A 21,487-nucleotide genomic window follows, 5' to 3' on the forward strand; every position below is an offset into this window, starting at 1 on the left:
AATTTTTATGTATAAACGCTGTTAAACATAAGGCTATGAGATTTTTTATGGGAGTGGGTAGATATACCCCTAACTTAGCACTTTATGGAGATACGGGATGGAAACCATGTATTGTTAAACAATGGTCTTCCATATTTAGGACATGGTCACGATTTAATAAGATGTCTAATTGTAGACTAAATAAGAAAAATTTTCTTTGGAGTAATAATATCAGTTTTAATAAAGTAAAAAATTGGAAATGTAGAGTGAATACAAAGTTTAAAGAACTTGATCTTAATCAGTATTGTAATATTGAATGTATTTTGAGCAAGTCTGTTATTAAGAGATATTGAAAACAAACTATTTATTATGTACCAAAATAATTGGCATTTAAATTTACTAGATAATGAAAGCAGTAAATTGCGTACTTACAGGTTATTTAAATCAAACTATTGTACAGAAAAATATTTATAAGTATTACTATGCCTGGTAAATATAGAAGTGCATATGCTAAATTAGAGCAGGTGTTGCTCCGATTAAAATTGAAACTGGCAGATATGAGGGTATAGATGTAAATGAAAGGTTTTGTTTTAATTGTAGAAAAGATTATTTGAATTTAATTGAAGATGAAAAACATGTTTTATTAGAATGCCCAGAATATGCAGATTTGCGAACGATATTTTTTAACAGTGTATGTAATATAGAAAGAAGTTTTAGTAATTTAAGTAATGAAGAAAAGTTTTTATTTATGTTTCATGATGATAGAGTTTGTTATTTTACAGCCAAAATCTGCCATGAAGTACTTTTTAAGAGAAAGTGTATTTTATACTCGTAATAATTGTATATAATGTTGTTGGTTTTCTTTTGTAAAATTGTTTTTTATAGTATGGTGTTTTATGCTAAGATATAGTGATATATGTTATAGATGTAATATAAATGTATTTTAATCTGTGTTTTTACAGTCTCTCATAACTCTTTTTAGAGTGGCTCTTTTATAAATTGTTAATATTATATTGTGTTTTATATCAAATGTTTTAAAGAGTTGAGACTCTAATAAATTATTTGTTTGTTTGTTTGTTTGTTTGTTTGTGTTATCAATAATCACAGACAAGATTTTTTTTCAAATTTATTCAACTTTCTATTTTTTTCAACAAAATAAGTCTTTGAAGAGATCTTTCACTCAGTCACCTTTTACATGAAAATTGTTAACCCTAACAACCACTTACTTAGAAAAACAAAACAACACTTACAATTAATTTGCATTTCTATTCTAAAAAGGTGATTCTAAGATTATAACATTTTTAAATAACTACAAAAGTTACTTATCCTTGAAACATGTATATATCAAACTTATTAAGACTTATCTAAGAATAGTTTGATTCTGAGATTATAACATTTTTAGGGGGTTCACTTCTCAGTTTCAAAATGATTAGCTTTTCAGAACACTAGTTTATATTGATAGGTAATTAATTAAGGAATAAAAAGACCAAAAATATATATAGGTCAATGTGCTTGTTTTCGAGATATAAGCCATTGAAATTTTGGCGGGAAAATATTCTCTCTTGATTTTTCATAGCTTTATCATTGACACTTTTAAGTTCTCAAAAACCATTAAAAAGTAATTAATTTTATATGACTTTTACAGATGGCTTATCATTAAAGACATAAAAAGATTTATAAAAAATCAATGGGCAAATTTTTTTAAGGCATTCAAATGGATAAAACCAGAGGATTCCGAAAAATCTGACAAAAATCCCAAAACATGACAAGCGAACTTACCATAATCATCATCATTGGGCATATGTATTTCAATTGTTTCTACTATTAAAATGTTAATAACAACATGGTTATAACAGCATAATAAATGAACAATAAGTGGTGCACGCTGAACATTATCCTTTAACTGTCATGAATGTATAGCAAAATATAAAATGACAATAAACCCTTATTAACCACCAATTCATTTTATTTTATAGTAAAGTTGATTCATTGTAGGAGACATAATTTTAATTTAATTCTTTATTCTTGAGAAAACCACAAGTTGTCAATTTATCCCATCAATTTAACTGTATATTATACTACAGCATGAACAGATTGTAAACTTTACTAAAAAAAAATTTATTATATTGTAGGCATAGAATTTTCAAATATGTTAGATTCAATTCTTATGTATATCATTTTATATCTATCTTTTCTAGAAGAAAAAATGTTGGTTAAAGTCAATACAGGTAAAGCTATAATCTTTATGATAAACCCTTTATAATTAAACATCTATTGAAAATATGCAGCAAATGTAGACTCATATGAGAATGTTTGGAATTAAGAAAATTTAAGGTCAGAAACTAATTTTTTTCAAAAAGAATGTTGTACATTACGATCAAGCGCTTTCCTATTAAAACATGGGACAAACAATCTGGCAAGTTTTTGTTCATGTTTGAGATTCTGTCTCTGAAAGCTGTATATTTAAAAAAATACATGAAACATGCAAGCACCCTTACCTTGACTGCTGGTCCACCTTCATGTCCAAATGTATGATCTGCATTTTCTTTACACCAGAGAAATTTGTTAAAACCATAAAGTAGCTAGCTTACTCTTATCTTACTTAAAAGCTCTCATATGCATTATAACTGCATAAGTTTCTACCATTGCAATCTTAAGTTATCATAAAAAATATGTAAAGATGGGCAGTTGGACATTATGATAAACTATAACCTTTGTTTCAAGGATTATAAACATATTTTTTAAATACAATATATCAACATTTACGATTAAATTATGCAATACAAACATCTATAAAGCTCCCTTTTAAATTATGTCTAACAATATTCACAAAATGACTATCATCTAATAGGACTAGCACTAAAACATAAAGTTACATAATCAATTAACATAAACAAAAAAATCCTCTCATAAAAAAAGAGCACATTTACAAGTATTCACTGTAAAAAAAAAGTAACACACCAAGTATCTGAATTTCATCTAAATTATCCTTTAAAGAAAAACTGAAAAAGCTACAAGAAGAATCTAATAAAAAATTCAACATCAGTTACCAAATCTAAAATGAAGAACAAAAGGATATCACAATTTGAAACAACTAAATGTATTTAAGGTTTGGCTTAAGAAATTGGACTTAAACACAAAACAATGCTTTATTTATTTAACATGAAATGTAGGTCACTACAACCGGACTGTTGCAAAAGTTTACTCATTCGCAGACAAAGTTAAATGTATATATGCCAAATTACAGTCATTCTTGTATAAAAACAAATTCTGTTTATTTGTCTTAGTTCATAATTACATTAAAGAGATGTAAGGTATAAATCATTAAGACAGCAACCAAACCAGGTTAACTGTGGTCAACATACGTCTTCAACAAAAGACATGTGGCTATACAATATGCATATCAATGAGATATATGCCACACATTTAAACTGATCATTTAATCATTTACCAGAAGGGGTGAAATAATGTTCAGTTTCCAATTTTGTAAATTAACATGGCCTTTTAAGAGAAAATGAAGTTCAAACGAATTATAGATGCCAATGATGTACTAACAACAAAGATAAAAGGTTAATTAGACTTTGAAAAAATGCCCATACTACCTATATAAGCTAAGTGATACCCATTACATATTACCAGAGCCTAAATAGGTTGAATTTTATTTAAGATACTTGAATAAATCAACCTCAAATGGTAAAGAATTTAATAACTTTTCAGCATTTATTCATAAAATGCTAATTAATACAACATGTGGACGGTTTCCTAGGAGATGCAGAAAATAGTACAATATATATATGTATACAATTGTTCAGCTATTTTCTAATATAGAGACTTATGTTAGATAATATACATTATGACACCAAACCAGTTGAATCTATGCCCAACTTCTTTTGAAGATGTATTGCATTTTTCTTAAAATCTCTTTCCATTTCTTCCATAGTTTGAAGTTCTTTCACAAATTTATCAACATGTGCTGGTCTCTTGACTGGTGCAGACTCAACCCTAACTTTTATTGGTGGGTTTCTGAATTCCTCAATATCAAAATCAGAAGAATCATCACCAGAATTTTCACAAGCATTGTCATTTATATCGAGGTGTTTCTCATCTTCAATATCTTGATTACTCATATTGACTTGGAATGTGGGAAATGGTTCTAAAGTTTTTTTACCCATGTTAGGTTCACTGGCAGATTTTAAAGTGGAACTTTTCTTTCCTGGAGTTTTGGCTGACACTGGTCTTGTGGTTTCAAATTTCATTGGCCTTTCTGACTTCTGGGTCATAAATGCTGCATAAAAAGAAAAAAACATTATCAATTGTTATTGAGTAAAGAATGTACTATTTTCAATATGTCAATTGCAGCATAGATACTATAGAAAAGAAGTAATTCAATGATAGCAAGTATACTATTTCAATCCTTTCTGAAATCTCCTGAAATTTTTCAAGGATCTAGGTGGAAATCTGTTGGAGGAGGTATAATTACACAGACTGAACTAGTACTATTAATCCTTTGTAAAAATGTCAGAAAAAAAACTTGTTAAAATTCTGAAAAAATTAAGAACAATTTCAATAAATGTGTTAGCTTCAATGTGTATTCAATATTTCCCTAATATATCCAGGATCTACTTGGAGGTTGAAAATACTAAAATCTGTTGACATAAAATATGTATGATGTCACAATGATAAAGGCTGGTTTTTCAACTTTGTGCAACCTGGTCAAACTGTTAAATATCTGTTTACAATAAACAAGATTAAATACTATTTTTCAGTTCTAAAACTTTCAAAATCAGATTACTATTGGCTGCTACAACTGGTGGCATATTGAAAATCTTAAGAATATGAGGCTACATGTGTTTCCTGCTTCTCCAAATTAATTCTATGATAATACAAGTACTTTGAATTCATAATCATTCCTTGGATACCAATGTTTAGTAGATTTATTGGTTACCTGCAGGGATGCAAATTTCGGCAAAACCACGAAAAATTAAAAAGTTCCTCAATCCACAAAAATTGGTACACACAAAAGTAAAAGAATCCACAGTAACAGAGACTTACTTCCATGTCCACTTTGTGGTCTAGATTTTGATTGCTGACCTCGAGGTATAAATGCACTAGCTGGTCTCTGAGATTTTCTGTTTTCATTATCTGGTCCAAACACAGCATCAAGATCAAATAAACTTTTCTGTAAAATTGAATATGGTGAATTTTATATATCTTCATAATGGGCTAGTCAAATATGGGTGACCATGACAGCTAGATATCTGTGTTGTACTCTTGGATTATTTGTAGCCTTAGTTGGATAGACATGCAATGTAAATAATATGATTCCCCTTCCTCAGCAAACTGATAAAACTGATATTTTTTTTACGTTTTAAAACCATATTTACTATGTCTGTATGTTAAGTCTGCTTTTATTTTTTTAATCATATGATTTTTACAAACTCAATTCACATCACATTTAGATTTAGAATATGGTTGCATGACGAGGTACTGAATGTTTTATATAAACATATTACATCATAACATCAAAACAGATCAAATATTTAATATCATTATATAGAGGCAGTATCTATGAAATTTTTTAACAATAAGTAGAAATAAGTCATTTTCAGAGGATTTGAGGGGGCAGGGGCCCGGGCCCCCCCTTTTTGGGAAAAAAATTGGTTACTTATATAGGGAATCACTGAAGCGTGACTGAGCGGGCCCCCTCTTAGGCAGTCAGTGGGCCCCCACTTATTAAAATTTCTAGATCCGCCAGTGATTTTCAAGGACATAGAACATTACAAATATAATGTGAAGGAACCAAGCATATTTATCTTAATACATGATATAGGATCTGGAATTTATCTTTATCGGTTAATCAATATTTTCTTATTTTCATTTGTATCATTAAATCAACATAAGAACTCTAATAATGTTCTTGGTTTTACAACTGAACAAAGGATATGATTTCTTTAATAATATTAACATTTCATGCACTAACCTGACCATATCGTTGTGGATCATCATAATCTAATCTATTCTTTCCATAAGGATTTCCACTGTTTTGAACATTCAACTACAAGTATATGAGAGACAGCCTTTTTTTTTAATTTAATTAAAACATTCTCCATCCAAATATTAAACAGTTTTATTCTAATAGAAAAAAATCCTGAAAAACTCTCCGTTTTTATTATTTTCTTGATGATGAACTATTGGTTAGTGCTTTGCACATGTTACAATTGGTGAACTATAATTATTGGTTAGTGCTTTGCACATGTTACAATTGGTGAACTATAATTATTGGTTAGTGCTTTGCACATGTTACAATTGGTGAACTATAATTATTGGTTAGTGCTTTGCACATGTTACAATTGGTGAACTATAATTATGGACTTTTTTATTCACAATGTATGGCAACAAATATGTAACAAACAAAGCTGAAAATGTACACATATTCAGTCATTTGAAAATATAAGTATCTGGTTTACCTATAGCTTACTGTTTTTGAATCTTGTCTTACTTTGTGTTTGTCTTAGAATTCTTATTTTTCACCTCCCACTTTGATGTTGGTTTGGTTTCCTGTATCTGTTTAGTTTTCTATCATCTCTGATTCAATTTATGTGATCATTTACATCCAGTATTTTTCAATAATCTTTTATTTAATAAGTGTAATGAATTAACTTAAGAATGTTTGCTCCTCTATATTTTGAATTTTTACCAGATTTTCGGAATCCTCTGGTTTTATCCCTACTTTTCTAAATTCATAATTTTATTACATAGATTTTAATAAGCCATATTTCAAAATCTTATAAAATCCTTGTTATTTTTTCGTAGTTTTCTAAACAAAATATGTGCCAATGTTAAATGTAAGAAAAATCTAAAGAGAATTATTTCCCGCAAAGTTTTCAACGACTTATATCTTAAACAAGAGTGCACACACTGAAATGTCTCGCCTTCTATACTAATCATTGATATTATGTTGATAGTCCTAAGTATAAAGCTAAGCTTTATTACAACTGTCACATAAACTTAACATTAACCAAGATAACTAAACAAAGACCAATGAACCTTGAAAATGAGGTCAAGGTCAGATGAACCAAGCCAGGCAGACATGTACAGCTAACAATGCTTCTATACAACATATATAGTTGACCCATTACTTATAGTTCAAGAAAAATAGACCAAAACACAAAAACTTAACACTGTGCAATGAACCATGAAAATGAGGTCACGGTCAAATAAAACCTGCGCAACTGACATAAAGATCATAAAATATTTCCATACACCAAATATAGTTGACCTATGGCATACAGTATTAGATAAAAAGACCGAAACTCAAAAACTTAACTTTGACCACTGAACCATGAAAATGAGGTCAAGGTCAGATGACACCTGCCAGTTGGACATGTACACCTTACAGTCCTTCCATACACCGAATATACTAGCCCTATTGCTTATAGTATCTGAGATATGGACTTGACCACCAAAACTTAACCTTGTTCACTGATCCATGAAATGAGGTCGAGGTCAAGTGAAAACTGTCTGACAGACATGAGGACCTTGCAAGGTATGCACATATTAAATATAATTATCCTATTACTTATAATAAGAGAGAATTCAACATTACAAAAAATTTGAACTTTTTTTTCAAGTGGTCAATGAACCATGAAAATGAGGTCAAGGACATTAGACATGTGACTGACAGAAACTTCGTAACATGAAGCATCTATATACAAAGTATGAAGCATCCAGGTCTTCCACCTTCTAAAATATAAAGCTTTTAAGAAGTGAGCTAACACCGCCGCCGCCGCCGCCGGATCACTATCCCTATGTCGAGCTTTCTGCAACAAAAGTTGCAGGCTCGACAATAAAACCTGCGCGACTGACATAAAGATCATAAAATATTTCCATACACCAAATATAGTTGACCTATGGCATATAGTATTAGATAAAAAGACCAAAACTCAAAAACTTAACTTTGACCACTGAACCATGAATATGAGGTCAAGGTCACATGACATCTGCCCGCTAGACATGTACACCTTACAATCATTCCAAACAACAAATATAGTAGACCTATTGCATATAGTATGAGAAAAACAGACCAAAACACAAAAATTTAACTAAAACCACTGAACCATGAAAATGAGGTCAAGGTCAGATGACACCTGCCAGTTGGACATGTACACCTTACAGTCCTTCCATACACTGAATATACTAGCCCTATTGCTTATAGTATCTGAGATATGGACTTGACCACCAAAACTTAACCTTGTTCACTGATCCATGAAATGAGGTCGAGGTCAAGTGAAAACTGTCTGACAGACATGAGGACCTTGCAAGGTACGCACATATCAAATATAGTTATCCTATTACTTATAATAAGAGAGAATTCAACATTACAAAAAATTTTAACTTTTTTTTCAAGTGGTCACTGAACCATGAAAATGAGGTCAAGGACATTGGACATGTGACTGACGGAAACTTCGTAACATGAAGCATCTATATACAAAGTATGAAGCATCCAGGTCTTGCACCTTCTAAAATATAAAGCTTTTAAGAAGTGAGCTAACACCGCCGCCGCCGCCGCCGCCGCCGTAGCCGCCGCCGCCGGATCACTGTCCCTATGTCGAGCTTTCTGCAACAAAAGTTGCAGGCTCGACAAAAAAGCACACCAACCCTCCATTTTTTTCTGCTTTTCAGTTTCTTTATTCATATACTATCATTTCATAATAGTCTTTTAAAAAGCATAAAATTTTTAAACAGAGTAGCAAACATCCTTAAAGTGGTACCAAACACCTTGACTAAAATAAATTTGGCTCGTTTATTTTTCATCAAACTTTGACAGAAGATTTACTTTCAGTCTTTGACAAAAATAGAAAGATTTCAAAACATTTGAACCACCCATTTCATTGAAAAAATTTCATTGGATATATATTTAACAAACACTAATTTTGGTTATTGAGAAGGTTAATGTTTCTTAACAATTGAATGCTATTAAAATATTCGTTATTAAAATATTGGGCTGATTTTTACAGATTTATCTCCCTGTCAGCCTGTAGTGTTATGCACCACCTTATTAAAGTTATGATACCAAATTATTTTATTTTCACAATTTTTGGGCAAAAATGGTAATCATTGATTTTGATTTTAACAAATTCAAAGGTAACTAAATATGTATGGCTACACGAGAACACTTTTTCCTACATCCTGTCAGTACTGAATATTCCTTGACATTTGTTTAAAACATTCAATGTCGCATAAAATAAAACACTCACAGATTTTGTAATTGGGTCTGTGAAAGGAATCTGTGGCTCTCCATTTCTATTTGACACAAACAGGTCTTTCATTTTTACATTTACCCCATTGACCATATCTTTGGCCGTTCTAGGTCTTGCTGGTGCAGATTTGACTCTCCCTTTTAATCCTCCTGGCTGTCTAGTCTACAAAGGGTAGAGAACATCATAATGATAATTATTCAATTACTTATAAGATTGCACTTTTCTTCTAGTCAAGGAGGAATGAGAGAAAAAAATATTTTGATGAATATTTGATGTCATAGTTTGACCAAAGTCAGTATGCAAACCTTAAGATTTGATTTTGATTTTTGGTGTTTTAACGCCACTTTTAAGCACCGCAAACCTTAAGGAAAACTGCTACAATGAATATTTTAATTAAATTTTGTGGTTGACCTCTATCCATGGAAATTGATACCCCCAGAAAAATAATGAATCCAAAGTACAATGATAACAAATTCTGCCACCCTTTCTCACAATTTAAACAAGAATGTGTGTCCATACTACACAGATGCCCCACTCGCACTATAATTTTCCATGTTCAGTGGACCTGAAATTGGGGTTAAAACTTTAATTTGAAATTAAAATTAGAAAGATCATATCATAGGAAACATGTGTGCTAAGTTTCAAGTTGATGTGACTAAAACTTCATCAAAAACCACCTTGACCAAAAACTTTAACCTGAACGGACGCACTGACGAACGGACGCACGAACGGAGGCACAGACCACAAAACATAATGTCCTCTACTATCGCAGGTGGGGCATAAAAAAATATGACCATAAAATATGTAGAACCAAGCACTAAACTTTCCGTAGTTTTAGGTTTTAAGCTTATAATTATAACATTTGGTGCTAACTATATTTGTAGTAGAAAGGTTCCTTAAATTATATTAACCTTATTTGTAATAGGCATGATCTTCAAGCAAATCTTAAATATTCAAGATACACAGGAACAGTATCAATGTAAAAAATTTAAAAGCAACTAACATCAAACTTCAAATAATATTATTGGATGTCATGTATTTAAATTGAACAGTACTATCTATCTGTCATGTCTATTGTAGATACAATTTACCAAATACTTGATAAAAATCTGTGATTTTCTTGTTGTCTAAGGTATATATATTTACATCAAATAATTGACAAAAATCAGCCATATCACTATTCTATCATGCAAAGCAACATAAAAATTAATATGGTTTTTCTTTTATAGTGATGCTTGACTAACAATGCCTAGGACTAGTGTTTACTGTTCAACTTTAATTTTTTACGTCTTTTAATGCTCAACCCCTTTCAATTTCAACTAATGCATCATGCAAAATGTTTATACTTTGATCTCTTTTCATGTGAAAAAGCAAAAAAACACAAATAAGGGTGGAGAGGTACATATATATACCAAAATTTGTTTTAGTAAAAAATAACAATACCACTATGAAATGTCCACACTACTCTTTAGGCTGAAAATTATACCAATATAATAAGGGATAGAATTTAATCAAATTCCTAGGTAGAACTGTAGGGTAAAGATTGCATTCATTTTGAAGTGGGTATTAAAAGTTCAACATTACATTGTATTACATTAAATGATTATTAATTAATGTATAGCAATGGAGGTAATATTTTGAATTGGAGATCTATTGTTATAATTGGTTCAACTACAGTTATGAACCAAATAACTCCAATGTTAATACAATGTATTACCTTTAATGGTTAATTTCTTTTTTAGAACAGTATTAATTTTACAAATACAGTCTTTACCCCATAAATAAATCTACAAACTATATAAAAATCAATATTACAATTTTGTATTTAGAAAAAAGGTAGTTTGGAAGCGCTTAGGAGTGCTTGGAACTTCCTAAAAAGCTTTACAATACCATAAATTAATAATAAAGAAAAATAATCTCAAAAACAACCTTTATAAATATTCTAAGCTACAGATAGACCAGAAGCTCTATTGTATCTGTTTAAGATTTCTATGTGCAGCCAAAATTTTAGCCCTTTAATTTCCAATCCATTTCAATAAAATTTTGTCCAATCGCTGTTCAATTCATGTACATTTCCACCCATTGTTTATATTCATATTTCAGAATTTGTTATCTTTTTAATTCTAACCAAAGTTACCATGTCATATTTTTAGATTGATAAAACCTTAAACAGATTCATGTTTTTTACTTCTGTCTTAAAATAATAAAGATCAATAATCTATCTAACCTCAGTGTACAAATGACTTACTCGAGGTGTTGTCTTATTGCCTCTATTATCTTGTTTACTCTTGTCTGTCATTACAACTTTTTGAAACTAAATAATTTGTCATGATCAGGATATATCAAGTCAGCTGTGTTTTGCTTCCTTGTTAGTATAGGTGTTCATTTGTTTATAGGTAAGTATATGAGGTTCCTGTTGTTTATTCTTTAGTTTTCTATGTTGTGTCGTGTGTGCTGTTGTTTGTTTGTCCTTTTCATTTTTAGCCATGGCATTGTCAATTTGTTTTAGATTTATGAGTTTGACTGTCCCTTTGGTATCTTTCATTCCTCTTTTATACAAAAAATAATTTACAAATATCATATTTCATACTAAACTTTTTTTAAGCTTATACATATGTTATACATCAGACTTTCAAAGAAATCTCAAATCATAAATTAGTCATTAACTCAAAGAGAACCAATCAACAGAGGTTATATTTAAGGATGGCATGGCCATATCAATTTCACAGAGTTAAGTCTTGAGAGCAAAAGGTAATTTAGATACAAAAAATATATAAATTTTGCTGATTTGAGAGGGGGTGCTTGCAACACCCCCTACTCCAGGTACTGTAAACTTTCATTTCAAATTACTAAAAAAAATCCTTTCCAAAATAACCTCATGTACAAAGATGTATAGAATTAAAGTTTAGTAGATATTATAAAACTTTTGAAATAATTTGAGCTTCCATAATTTTGGTTCAATTATAAAAATATGTCAATAGAATATTATAGCTAAAACATCCTTTAATAAGAATTCAGTATATAATTTTTAGTTTTGATATATCATAAACAATTTAATATTCAAAGATAATCTTTTTATCTACAAAATATCTCAGAACTTTAAATTGTTCTCAAACTCAAAAAAGGGAGATAATTCATAATAGATATCCATCTGGGAAATTCATTTGTTTATTAGAAATTATATATAAGGCTTGATGAACTTCAGTTACAATTAAAGCTTTATACAATATAAAAGCAGCCAATACACATTTAAATTGCATATAAGCTATTGACTGACTACAATAATCTGAATGATCCCTATTTAGTTAACAATATTAGAAAAATCTATCACCATACCTTGCTGTATGCATTAATAAACCTCCTGTCCACTTCTTCATAAGTTTTGGAATTTTTTCTATTAGGTGATTTCCCCATATCTATGTGATGATGATGTAATACTTCATCCATGTACAGCTGGCGATTCTGCATATACAGCATCTGTCTTTGTCGGATTTCTTCCTGAATCTCTGCATAGTTTCTGTCCAATAACTTTATACTTAATCTTTCCCAAAGCATTGCTGCTCTTGCCTGCAACCGTAAGAGTATTGACACATATATAATGAACATGTGTAAATTGAACTCATGTATAAGTGCATAACAATGAGTGTTCTCTTATATTTTTAAATCTAAACAATATCTGATGATCTGAATCGTATTTATACAATAGAAAATAATAAGCAAAAGGTGCAGAAAAAAAGGTGAAAAAAATGAAAAATGAAGAAAAATAGGCTTAAAATTTATGTATATATAGAGAATAATGGGTTGCTGAAATATACAGAATACACATTCAGTGTCTTCCCTACAAAATTCTTGATGCATGGTGGGTCTAAGGTGAATTTGCAACGCGGAGCGCAGCGTTGTTTTGTAGAATTATTTTTATTACACTAGTGAAATGAATTGTGCATGTCAGTTTAAAAACTTCACATAAATCTGCAATACAGTCAGGAACAATACTTAACATTTTCTCCCAAGGCCAGCCTGGATCCAAAAGTTTTTCAGGCTCTACCAGGTTTGTTTTTACTACAGGTACATACTTATTAATAGTCTGGAATGTTCTTATATAAAAGCCAAAAATATATGTTTGGTTTACCTTACATACATGAAGCTTAGTGTTTCTGATTATGATGGAAATAATATAGGAATTGAAAAAACACATGAGTTTTTCAGAATTAAAATCCATTTAACCATGTATTTTCAGACTGGTTAACTTTATATATTTGTAATATTATTAAAAAAAAACAGCCCCCCTTTCCATACCCCTAGATGTAAATTATTTTAGTAAAAAGTATTATCAGTTTCACCCCAAGTAATTATTAATTTTTCATGAATAAATCTTAGCAGTTATAAATCAAAATGATTTCCAAAATGAAATCCTTACTGTCTATAAATAACAATGAAATGTAACTGTTTCCTGTTAAGGGTTTTCCCAAATTTTCCTGCCAAAAAGCACATGGCTTTTAACTATTGTAAACAAAGCTTTCAATTTGTGATCATGGATTAAAGCTTTAATTAATTTAATTTGGATATAGATCTTCAACTTAAGGTACAGTCAATCAATGTTTTTACTTTCTTCTGGCATGTCTGGATTAAAACTAGTTTGATGTACTTCGGTCAACGCTTTTACACCCCAATGAAGTTACAAAAAGAAGCATTCAATTCTTAAATAAAAACGATCTGAATTGTGAATAATTCAGTGACTCATAAATTTTTTGAACTCTGCTACAGAGGTTGAAGTTACATCATGTTTCAACCCAATGATCCGTATTCTCTGTTACAACATCAACTGCGTTTGATATAAATATTTTGATGTCAGACTTATGATTTCAAAACATTAAATTTATACTGCAAAAGGTTTTTTACTTTTTATTTTTCACGGAAGGATATTTGGAAGCTGTATCAGGCTATAATATTTATCATTAAAACAATTTGAACTCCCAATTTCTATTATGCAATCGAAGTCTTGAATGTTGTTCTATCTAATCAACATGGTTGTAAAATCAGAGTGTTGCATCTAATTAATTATGATCAATTATCAGTCCAGTGAGTTTGAAACACCTGTAGAGTTTGTCACTTGTCACTTCATATTATAAGATAATAATTATATTAGATGTATGTTTCATCATAATACTTTATTCTGATTGGCTAACTGCACATCACGTGTTATTCCTAAAGCATTTGCATCACTCAATAAAACTTTTCATTCATGATAACACATGGTCCCACAATAAAGTGCACAGGTGAATTAAATAAAACAATTATAAAATTCGTGTTTTCATGATTATAGCTAAAAAATGTAATTATAAGTATTAAATGCTTCTTTTTGTAACTTCATAGGGTTGTAAAAGCGTTGACCGTGCGCACATTTTTAGTATGAAGCGCTTCTACGCTTCATACAAAATGTACTTCAATCAACGCTTTTACACCCCAATGAAGTTACAAAAAGAAGCATTCAATTCTTAAATAAAAATTTCACACATAGCGGGATGCATAGCGGGTATGATAAACGCATGGCGGCCGAAATTTTATGCGTAGTGGTACTGCAATGCATGAATAGCCTAGGGAAAACACTGCGACATATAATTAACGTAAAAATAAACAAAGCATTGAAAAAAAATGGTATAAAAAATTAAGGTATAATGAAATGAAGGACCCTAAGACCCTCACTTTGTAAGTTCTTAATGTTAATTTTACATACCGGTAGATTTTAGTTATTACTGAATTCAAAATTGATAAAAGCTATACTGACTCATGTGTAATGTTACAACATCCAGTTTGAAGAGTGCATTGAAAATAATTATAATAATTGCAATATCTTTTTACAGGTGATCTAATTCAAAGCATTTTTGTCCCTTCCAAACAAACTCATTTTTTTAGTAGCAGCCTAAATTATTTCCCCTCATTTTAACATGTTAAATCTTGCTTCACTCATCCTCAATATGCATGAAATATTTGCCACTGAGCATTCAACAAAAAACAGTAAATCAATAAATTTCCCTTTTGCTAAAAATAAAATGATCTTTGTTAGAAAATTTCAAACAGTTTCAAGCTGATGTTCAATATTAGGCAATGTAGGAAAGGTGTAGACATAAGAGGTCTCTAAACACATAAGCCCCGAATAGAACTTTGGTTAGTAGAAGCCATATTAATTATGTTCAATATTTGATGACCAGTCCGATCCCTGTGCTAATACTTTAAACTTTTTAATATATAAGTATATCTGTTAAAACTATTGTTTGCTATATCTTACATTTTTAAGTTTCTTTTAATTCATGTACCCTGAATAATAAACTTACAGATTTGTCTGGAACTGGTGTATTCGTTAGATGAGTGGCTCTATAATCGAATTCTGGCGGAGGAAGTCCTACAATTATAAAATATAATCTATAAAACAAGTGCAAAATATTAATACAAATTAAACCACAAAATATCATACCCATGAACATCATGCAACAAGGATCCACAAAAACTATTATCATAACAGTATTCTGGATATTTAATCTTTCTAAATCTTTAATAATCAAACAATGCATGTACATGTATATATGTCAAATTTAAAGTTTCAGAAAAATTAGGTTACTTATCCCCCTTATTGATTAGCTGATGATCACTCTTTGTTCATTTTGAAACTTCTGAATAATAACTATTTAAGAATTGAATGCTTCTTTATGTAACTTCATTGGGGTGTAAAAGCGTTGACCGAAGTACCTTTTGTATGAAGCACAGAAGCGCGTCATTCTAAAAATGTGCGCATGGTCAACGCTTTTACAACCCTATGAAGTTACAAAAAGAAGCATTTAATACTTATAATTACATTTTTTAGCTCTAATCATGAAAACACCAATTTTATAAATGTTTTATTTAATATATCTGTGCACTTTATTGTGGGACCATGTGTTATTATGAATGAACATTTTTATTGAGTAATGCAATTGCTGAAGGAATAACACGTGATGTGCAGTTAGCCAATCGGAATAAAGTATTATAATGAAACATACATCTAATGTAATTATATGATTCCCATTATGACATGATTTATATATATAAATAAATGGAAGTTGGCAAAGTTTGATGTGTACTGAGGATTCTTCAATATTATACGTAGGATACTGATTTTTGGTGGATTTTGTGGGTAAACATAAACCACCAATTAAGTTGTTCAACAAAGTATACATGTTTTATAGGCTTTTTGCAGGATATGGCACAACAGGGAAATCATACATCCACAAAATACAAATTTCACTCAATCCACTCAATCCACTCAATCTACTAAATCCACTCAAATTGTTAGCTACAAAAATAAATGAATCCACTGTGCTTCATGTACATGTGGCAGTTATTTAATAAAATCTATAAATGTTGAATTTTTGTTTATTTTTTTAAAAAACTTGGAAGAAATGTTACTAAATGTAGGTACAAATGTTTTAAAAACAATAATTATCTAGTTATAAAAACTTGGCAATTCCTCAATCATACAGCATCTACAGGAAATGTTATTAGGTAGTTGAAACAATATAATACATGATGTTTTATAAATATATGTACCAGTTTTGTATGTTTATCATGTTAATGACATATTTTTATTTCTTCTGACACGTGTACGGTGTAATATGTATTATACTTTTTAAGCAGATAATTTAGGATGTAATATATTATATAATGAACTCACCCACTATATTGGCTAAATGTAAGGATGCATTGTAATCTCCAGTCCATGACCTTTAAAAGCAGAAAAATTAGTTTATAATTTTCAAATGATAATTTTAGTCAAATAGATAATATCTTTAATACCAGACTAAAATCATAAGTACCGATACATTTTTTAGAGAAGACATCCTTAGACTTTATTCTGAACTTAACTATATATATAATAATATAAATATTATCTTATCATATCTTATCTTATCTTATCTTATCCCTTTCCTCCATGGAATTTTTTTTTTTTACATACTTGATTCGCATAGGATTTTTTTCATAAAAAAAAATCATCAGGTTTAAAGTATTAATGCATTGTGAAAACGAACATTCATCAATGAAATTCAAGTCAGATATTCTCATGAATATCCTTTTCATATTGGATTCAATTTTTTCTAAGTCTAGTGCAGACATTTTGTAGTCCATGCATTTCAACTGAGGTACTACACAGGCGTTAAAAGACGTCATTATGAAGTAAAGGGGGTGGCGTCAAAAAGCGTTATTATGGAGGAAAGGGTTATATAGCTTACTAGTTATATGTTGAATCCTTATAAAAAGTGTTTTTTGTTTAATGTACAAAATCTAGTAATTATCATCGCCACAGTTAATGTAGAAATTGTCAGCATATATTCTATAAATTTTACATGAACTTTAATAAAAAAAGAAATGTGGATTCAAAAAAATGTAACAGCAACCAAATAAAACAGACGTACTTCATACATTAATAGACTAAATTGGGAGAGTAATGTGGAGAAAGCTATAAGTCAAAATACAGCAGAATTTAATTGTAAGGTTTTATAAACCTTTAAAATAAATCTTATTAAATAAAAACAGAAGGTGAACTAGAAGAAGTTTTCTGAACCACTGTATTGTAATAGTGTCATATTATATTTCTCCATAATTTGTAAATTTTTCTAAAATGGTATATATATTGAAAAGTGACGTTTATTTTGCTTAACATTTTGAATATTTGAAACAAAAGGAAAAATGAGGACCAAAAAAAACAAAAATGATAAAAATGGTCTAAAAATTAAAAAAATACAAAAATAAAGCCCCCAATTCTAGTCTTTTATTTATACATGCACTTTTGTGTGTTCCTTTGATAACTCTTCATATTGACAGTGAATACCTCTTTATTAGTGATATTAAACAATTAAGCTGTTCTATGGCTGCATTCTTTTCATGTTGACAAAGTTTTACATCCTGTTTGAGTTTAGTAATGGTATCCAGTAATGCTGTTGTGTTGTGTGGATTACCAGGAGAACTAAAAAGAGGCTCCACATGGATTCCTTTGGCTTGCATTATTTTCTTTTTGAAGTCCTTTGATAAAAATAAAATGATTGAATTACAAGCATTTTTCTTATATATATATATGTACATGTAGAATAAAGCATTTATGCAAGTGAACCAACTTTCTTCAAAGCAGTTTGCAGTCTGCAGATAAAAATACAAGCATGACATTAATGAGCTGTATCTACACTACTGAGCAAAAGTCCAATTATTTAAAAATAATTCATAAGATAAGAAGGTTATAAAATTTAATATATCTTGTATATTCATCACTTATGAATCTTTTTACAGTACTTAAGGTGAGGTTTAATTTGTAAAGAGCTGGATAAAGATCTCTTTTTGTACTCACTTTATTAACTAGCTTTGACTTATCAGCATACACGTACATACAATTCAAACTGACTGATAGTTCGAGTTGAAAGATCATAAGTTTAAATATAAGGGATGGCAACGAGTACTCGAGTACTTGTGTACTCGCTCGGAAGGCAGAGTACTCAAGTACATTTTTAGTGCTTGGATACTCGTTTGTCTGTTATAAGTCTTGAGATATTTCTCTTCACATATCCACTCACTTTAGTTCCGTTGAACTATCCCCTTCGTAATACTAAATAAAATCAATTAACATTTCATAAATATGGTTATCCTGTTGCTACTGTTTGTTATAGTAGTACCAGCAACGTCCTGTGATTTCGAGGGAATGTTTTCATGTGCACTACTTGTATTAAAAAATAGAAAGTTAAACAGTCTTTGGTTTGAAGTTGTAAACCAAATCATATTTCTAAACAAGAAGAAAATCAATTTCACCTGCAGTGAACTCTACGCAACTGATTAGAGACATTTTTAACGGTATATTTGTACACGGATCAACACTTTCAGGGATTTAAAATAATTAACTCATCACAAGCCGTAAAAAAACTCACCTTTATTTGTTAATCAAGACTTCTATGCAAACATGATTGGTATGAGATGTACATTTGAATTAATTTTATTACTCTGTATTTGAAACTTAACTATAATTGTTTAATTTACAATTTAAAGATAAGCGAAAGTACGAGAGCGACATTCAAACCCAAAAGTCAAAAATAAACTGACAACGTCATGGCTAAAAAAAAAAGAAAATCAGACAAATGATAGTGCAAAAAAAAACAACAGAAAAAGCACAAGTTATAGTCCAATATTGTTGTTGATAAATTAATGGACAAACTTGTGGTACATGTATTATAAAAAATACCAACTCCTCAGGAACAGATGATATTATATATATATATTGTCTACTTTGTCCGACTTTATATGCAAATATTTTTGATTTTATTGGAATTTGGTGCATGAACATGTACACAAATAATAATTGCTATATTTTAAGGTTAAAACAAAAACACTGAATCCCACCTAAAATCTAGACTTTTCAATCAATGAGACGTTTAAGATTTATCCGAGTATTCACGAGTAATTGAGTATCATGACCAAGTATCCGAGTATTTAATTTCAGATCTTTTGACATCCCTATTAAATATATAATTAAGTGCAGTGTTGTTGATTTGCAGTCATGAGGATAATAAAAATTAAATTCACTTTAAAAGTGTAATACCACCATATCATCAAAAAAAATATTCCCATGAATTTGACAGTTGTAAGTAATTAATCCTACAATTCATTGCAGTTGAACATTTTCTGTGTCATAAACATATGTCTTGGGTATTCAGGCACATAGCTCCCTATACGCTAACACGCAGTTGCGTGCACATCGATTTGGCATGTTAAAGGAAACACCTATGTTGTCACTTTTTTAATTGATGAAATATCATTAAAAAACGGCATTTGGTTTCAAAATAGAGCTTATAACAAAATCGATCATTAACTTGTATCTTTTACAAGATTTGAATTTGTAATACTCAGTTTAAGGCATGTAGTTTTTGAGCGCATTTTACAGTGTACGGTTCATAAGTTCGGAATGAGATGTACCAATCGGCATTAGAAGTATCAGAACCCTTCAATATCATTAAAAATATGCTGAGGCGATGTGGTCGACAGACTACCAGAGCAAATCACCCTGCAAACACGCCAAAACAGTATTGGAAAGTCTCATTATTTTTTGCGTTCAAAGACCATATAATAAGGGAACTGGAGAGTGGAGTCGAGTCTTATCAGAAAATCTGAATGTCTAAGGGACATAACTCAGCCAAGATTTTTTTTTACCTATACAAGTAAATAAAATTCACTTGTATAAGTATCCTACAAATTTACTTATATATGTGTATATTTTTTTTACTTCTTCAAGTAAATAAAAATTACTTGAATAAGGTGTACCCCTGACTGCCTGCACTGTATTGATGGGAAAATAAGGATAGAACAAATAAAATAACAGGCACTTGTTTCTATCCATGGGAAGAAATATATGTCGATGCTCTTTCGATATTGGATCTTCCCATGCATAGGCGGATCCAGGGGGGGCCCCCCATTCGTGGGAAAATTTTGGTTGATTATATAGGGAATCACTGAAGCATGACTGGAGTGGGCCCCCTCTTAGGTCAGTCAGCGCCCCCCCCCCCTTTCCCCCCTATGAGAAGTTCTGGATCCTCCACTGCCATGGATAGAAACAAGTGCCTGTGGACAAAATGGTGGATAAGAAAAGGGTTTGGGGGAAAAGGGGGAGGGCTAACAAAATTGTCATGTCCCAAGGTACTTATGAATCTGGTAACACTGAATATATAACATGCATGTATAGCACTGTTGAAGTAAGACATGTAATGTAGGGTAATTTTGTTCAAGTAAAATGTACATACTTCATTGCATAATTTTTTGAAAACTATTTCATCTTTAAATTTTACATGGTGTGTATACCCTTAAAAACACAATTCTTGATGACCCCAAAATACACAGTCCAGACATCTTCGCGCGACAGTGAGAAATACGAGTACAGATAGTTCACAGTGAGAATCACATGTGACATGATAATTTTCCAAGGAAATTTAAGAAGTGCACTCCACGACTTATATTTGGAGTTCAACTCGTACCTTTTTCAAAAATTTAAGACATACGAATTACTCTTCTACATAGGTTCAAAATAAATGCTTTGTTTACTCTCTGATTTTTAGACTTTATCTGTTATGTTGTTCGTCCAGACAGTTCACATATTTCTACATAGATTAGACGCCATGTTGTTTACATCAGCGCTATGCATTCGGTATTCTCCAGGTTTTTACTTACAAAGTGCGAAGATAAAAGGA

General features: G+C 30.4%; 1 protein-coding gene across 3 annotated transcripts; it reads right to left on the minus strand.

Moving 5' to 3' along the window:
- Positions 1–3,295: 3,295 nt before the first annotated feature.
- LOC143080053 (uncharacterized) lies at positions 3,296–21,449 on the minus strand. Of its 3 annotated transcripts, none has more exons than XM_076255709.1 (9): positions 21,102–21,180; positions 18,100–18,290; positions 16,945–16,994; positions 15,572–15,639; positions 12,576–12,806; positions 9,237–9,401; positions 5,960–6,034; positions 5,032–5,158; positions 3,296–4,264 (listed from the first exon to the last, which is right to left on the minus strand). In XM_076255709.1, the coding sequence occupies exons 1-9, from the start codon at positions 21,147–21,149 to the stop codon at positions 3,831–3,833; spliced, it is 1,389 nt and encodes a 462-aa protein (XP_076111824.1). In that variant the 5' UTR covers positions 21,150–21,180; the 3' UTR covers positions 3,296–3,830. The 3 variants fall into 3 exon arrangements, with proteins under 3 accessions (XP_076111824.1, XP_076111826.1, XP_076111825.1); XM_076255711.1 differs by lacking the exon at positions 21,102–21,180 and adding an exon at positions 21,342–21,449 and having other exon boundaries at positions 3,299–4,264; XM_076255710.1 differs by lacking the exon at positions 21,102–21,180 and adding an exon at positions 21,275–21,443 and having other exon boundaries at positions 3,300–4,264.
- Positions 21,450–21,487: the final 38 nt, after the last annotated feature.

The sequence above is a fragment of the Mytilus galloprovincialis genome, chromosome 6 (genome assembly GCF_965363235.1).
Source record: "Mytilus galloprovincialis chromosome 6, xbMytGall1.hap1.1, whole genome shotgun sequence".
NCBI lineage: Eukaryota > Metazoa > Mollusca > Bivalvia > Mytilida > Mytilidae > Mytilus > Mytilus galloprovincialis.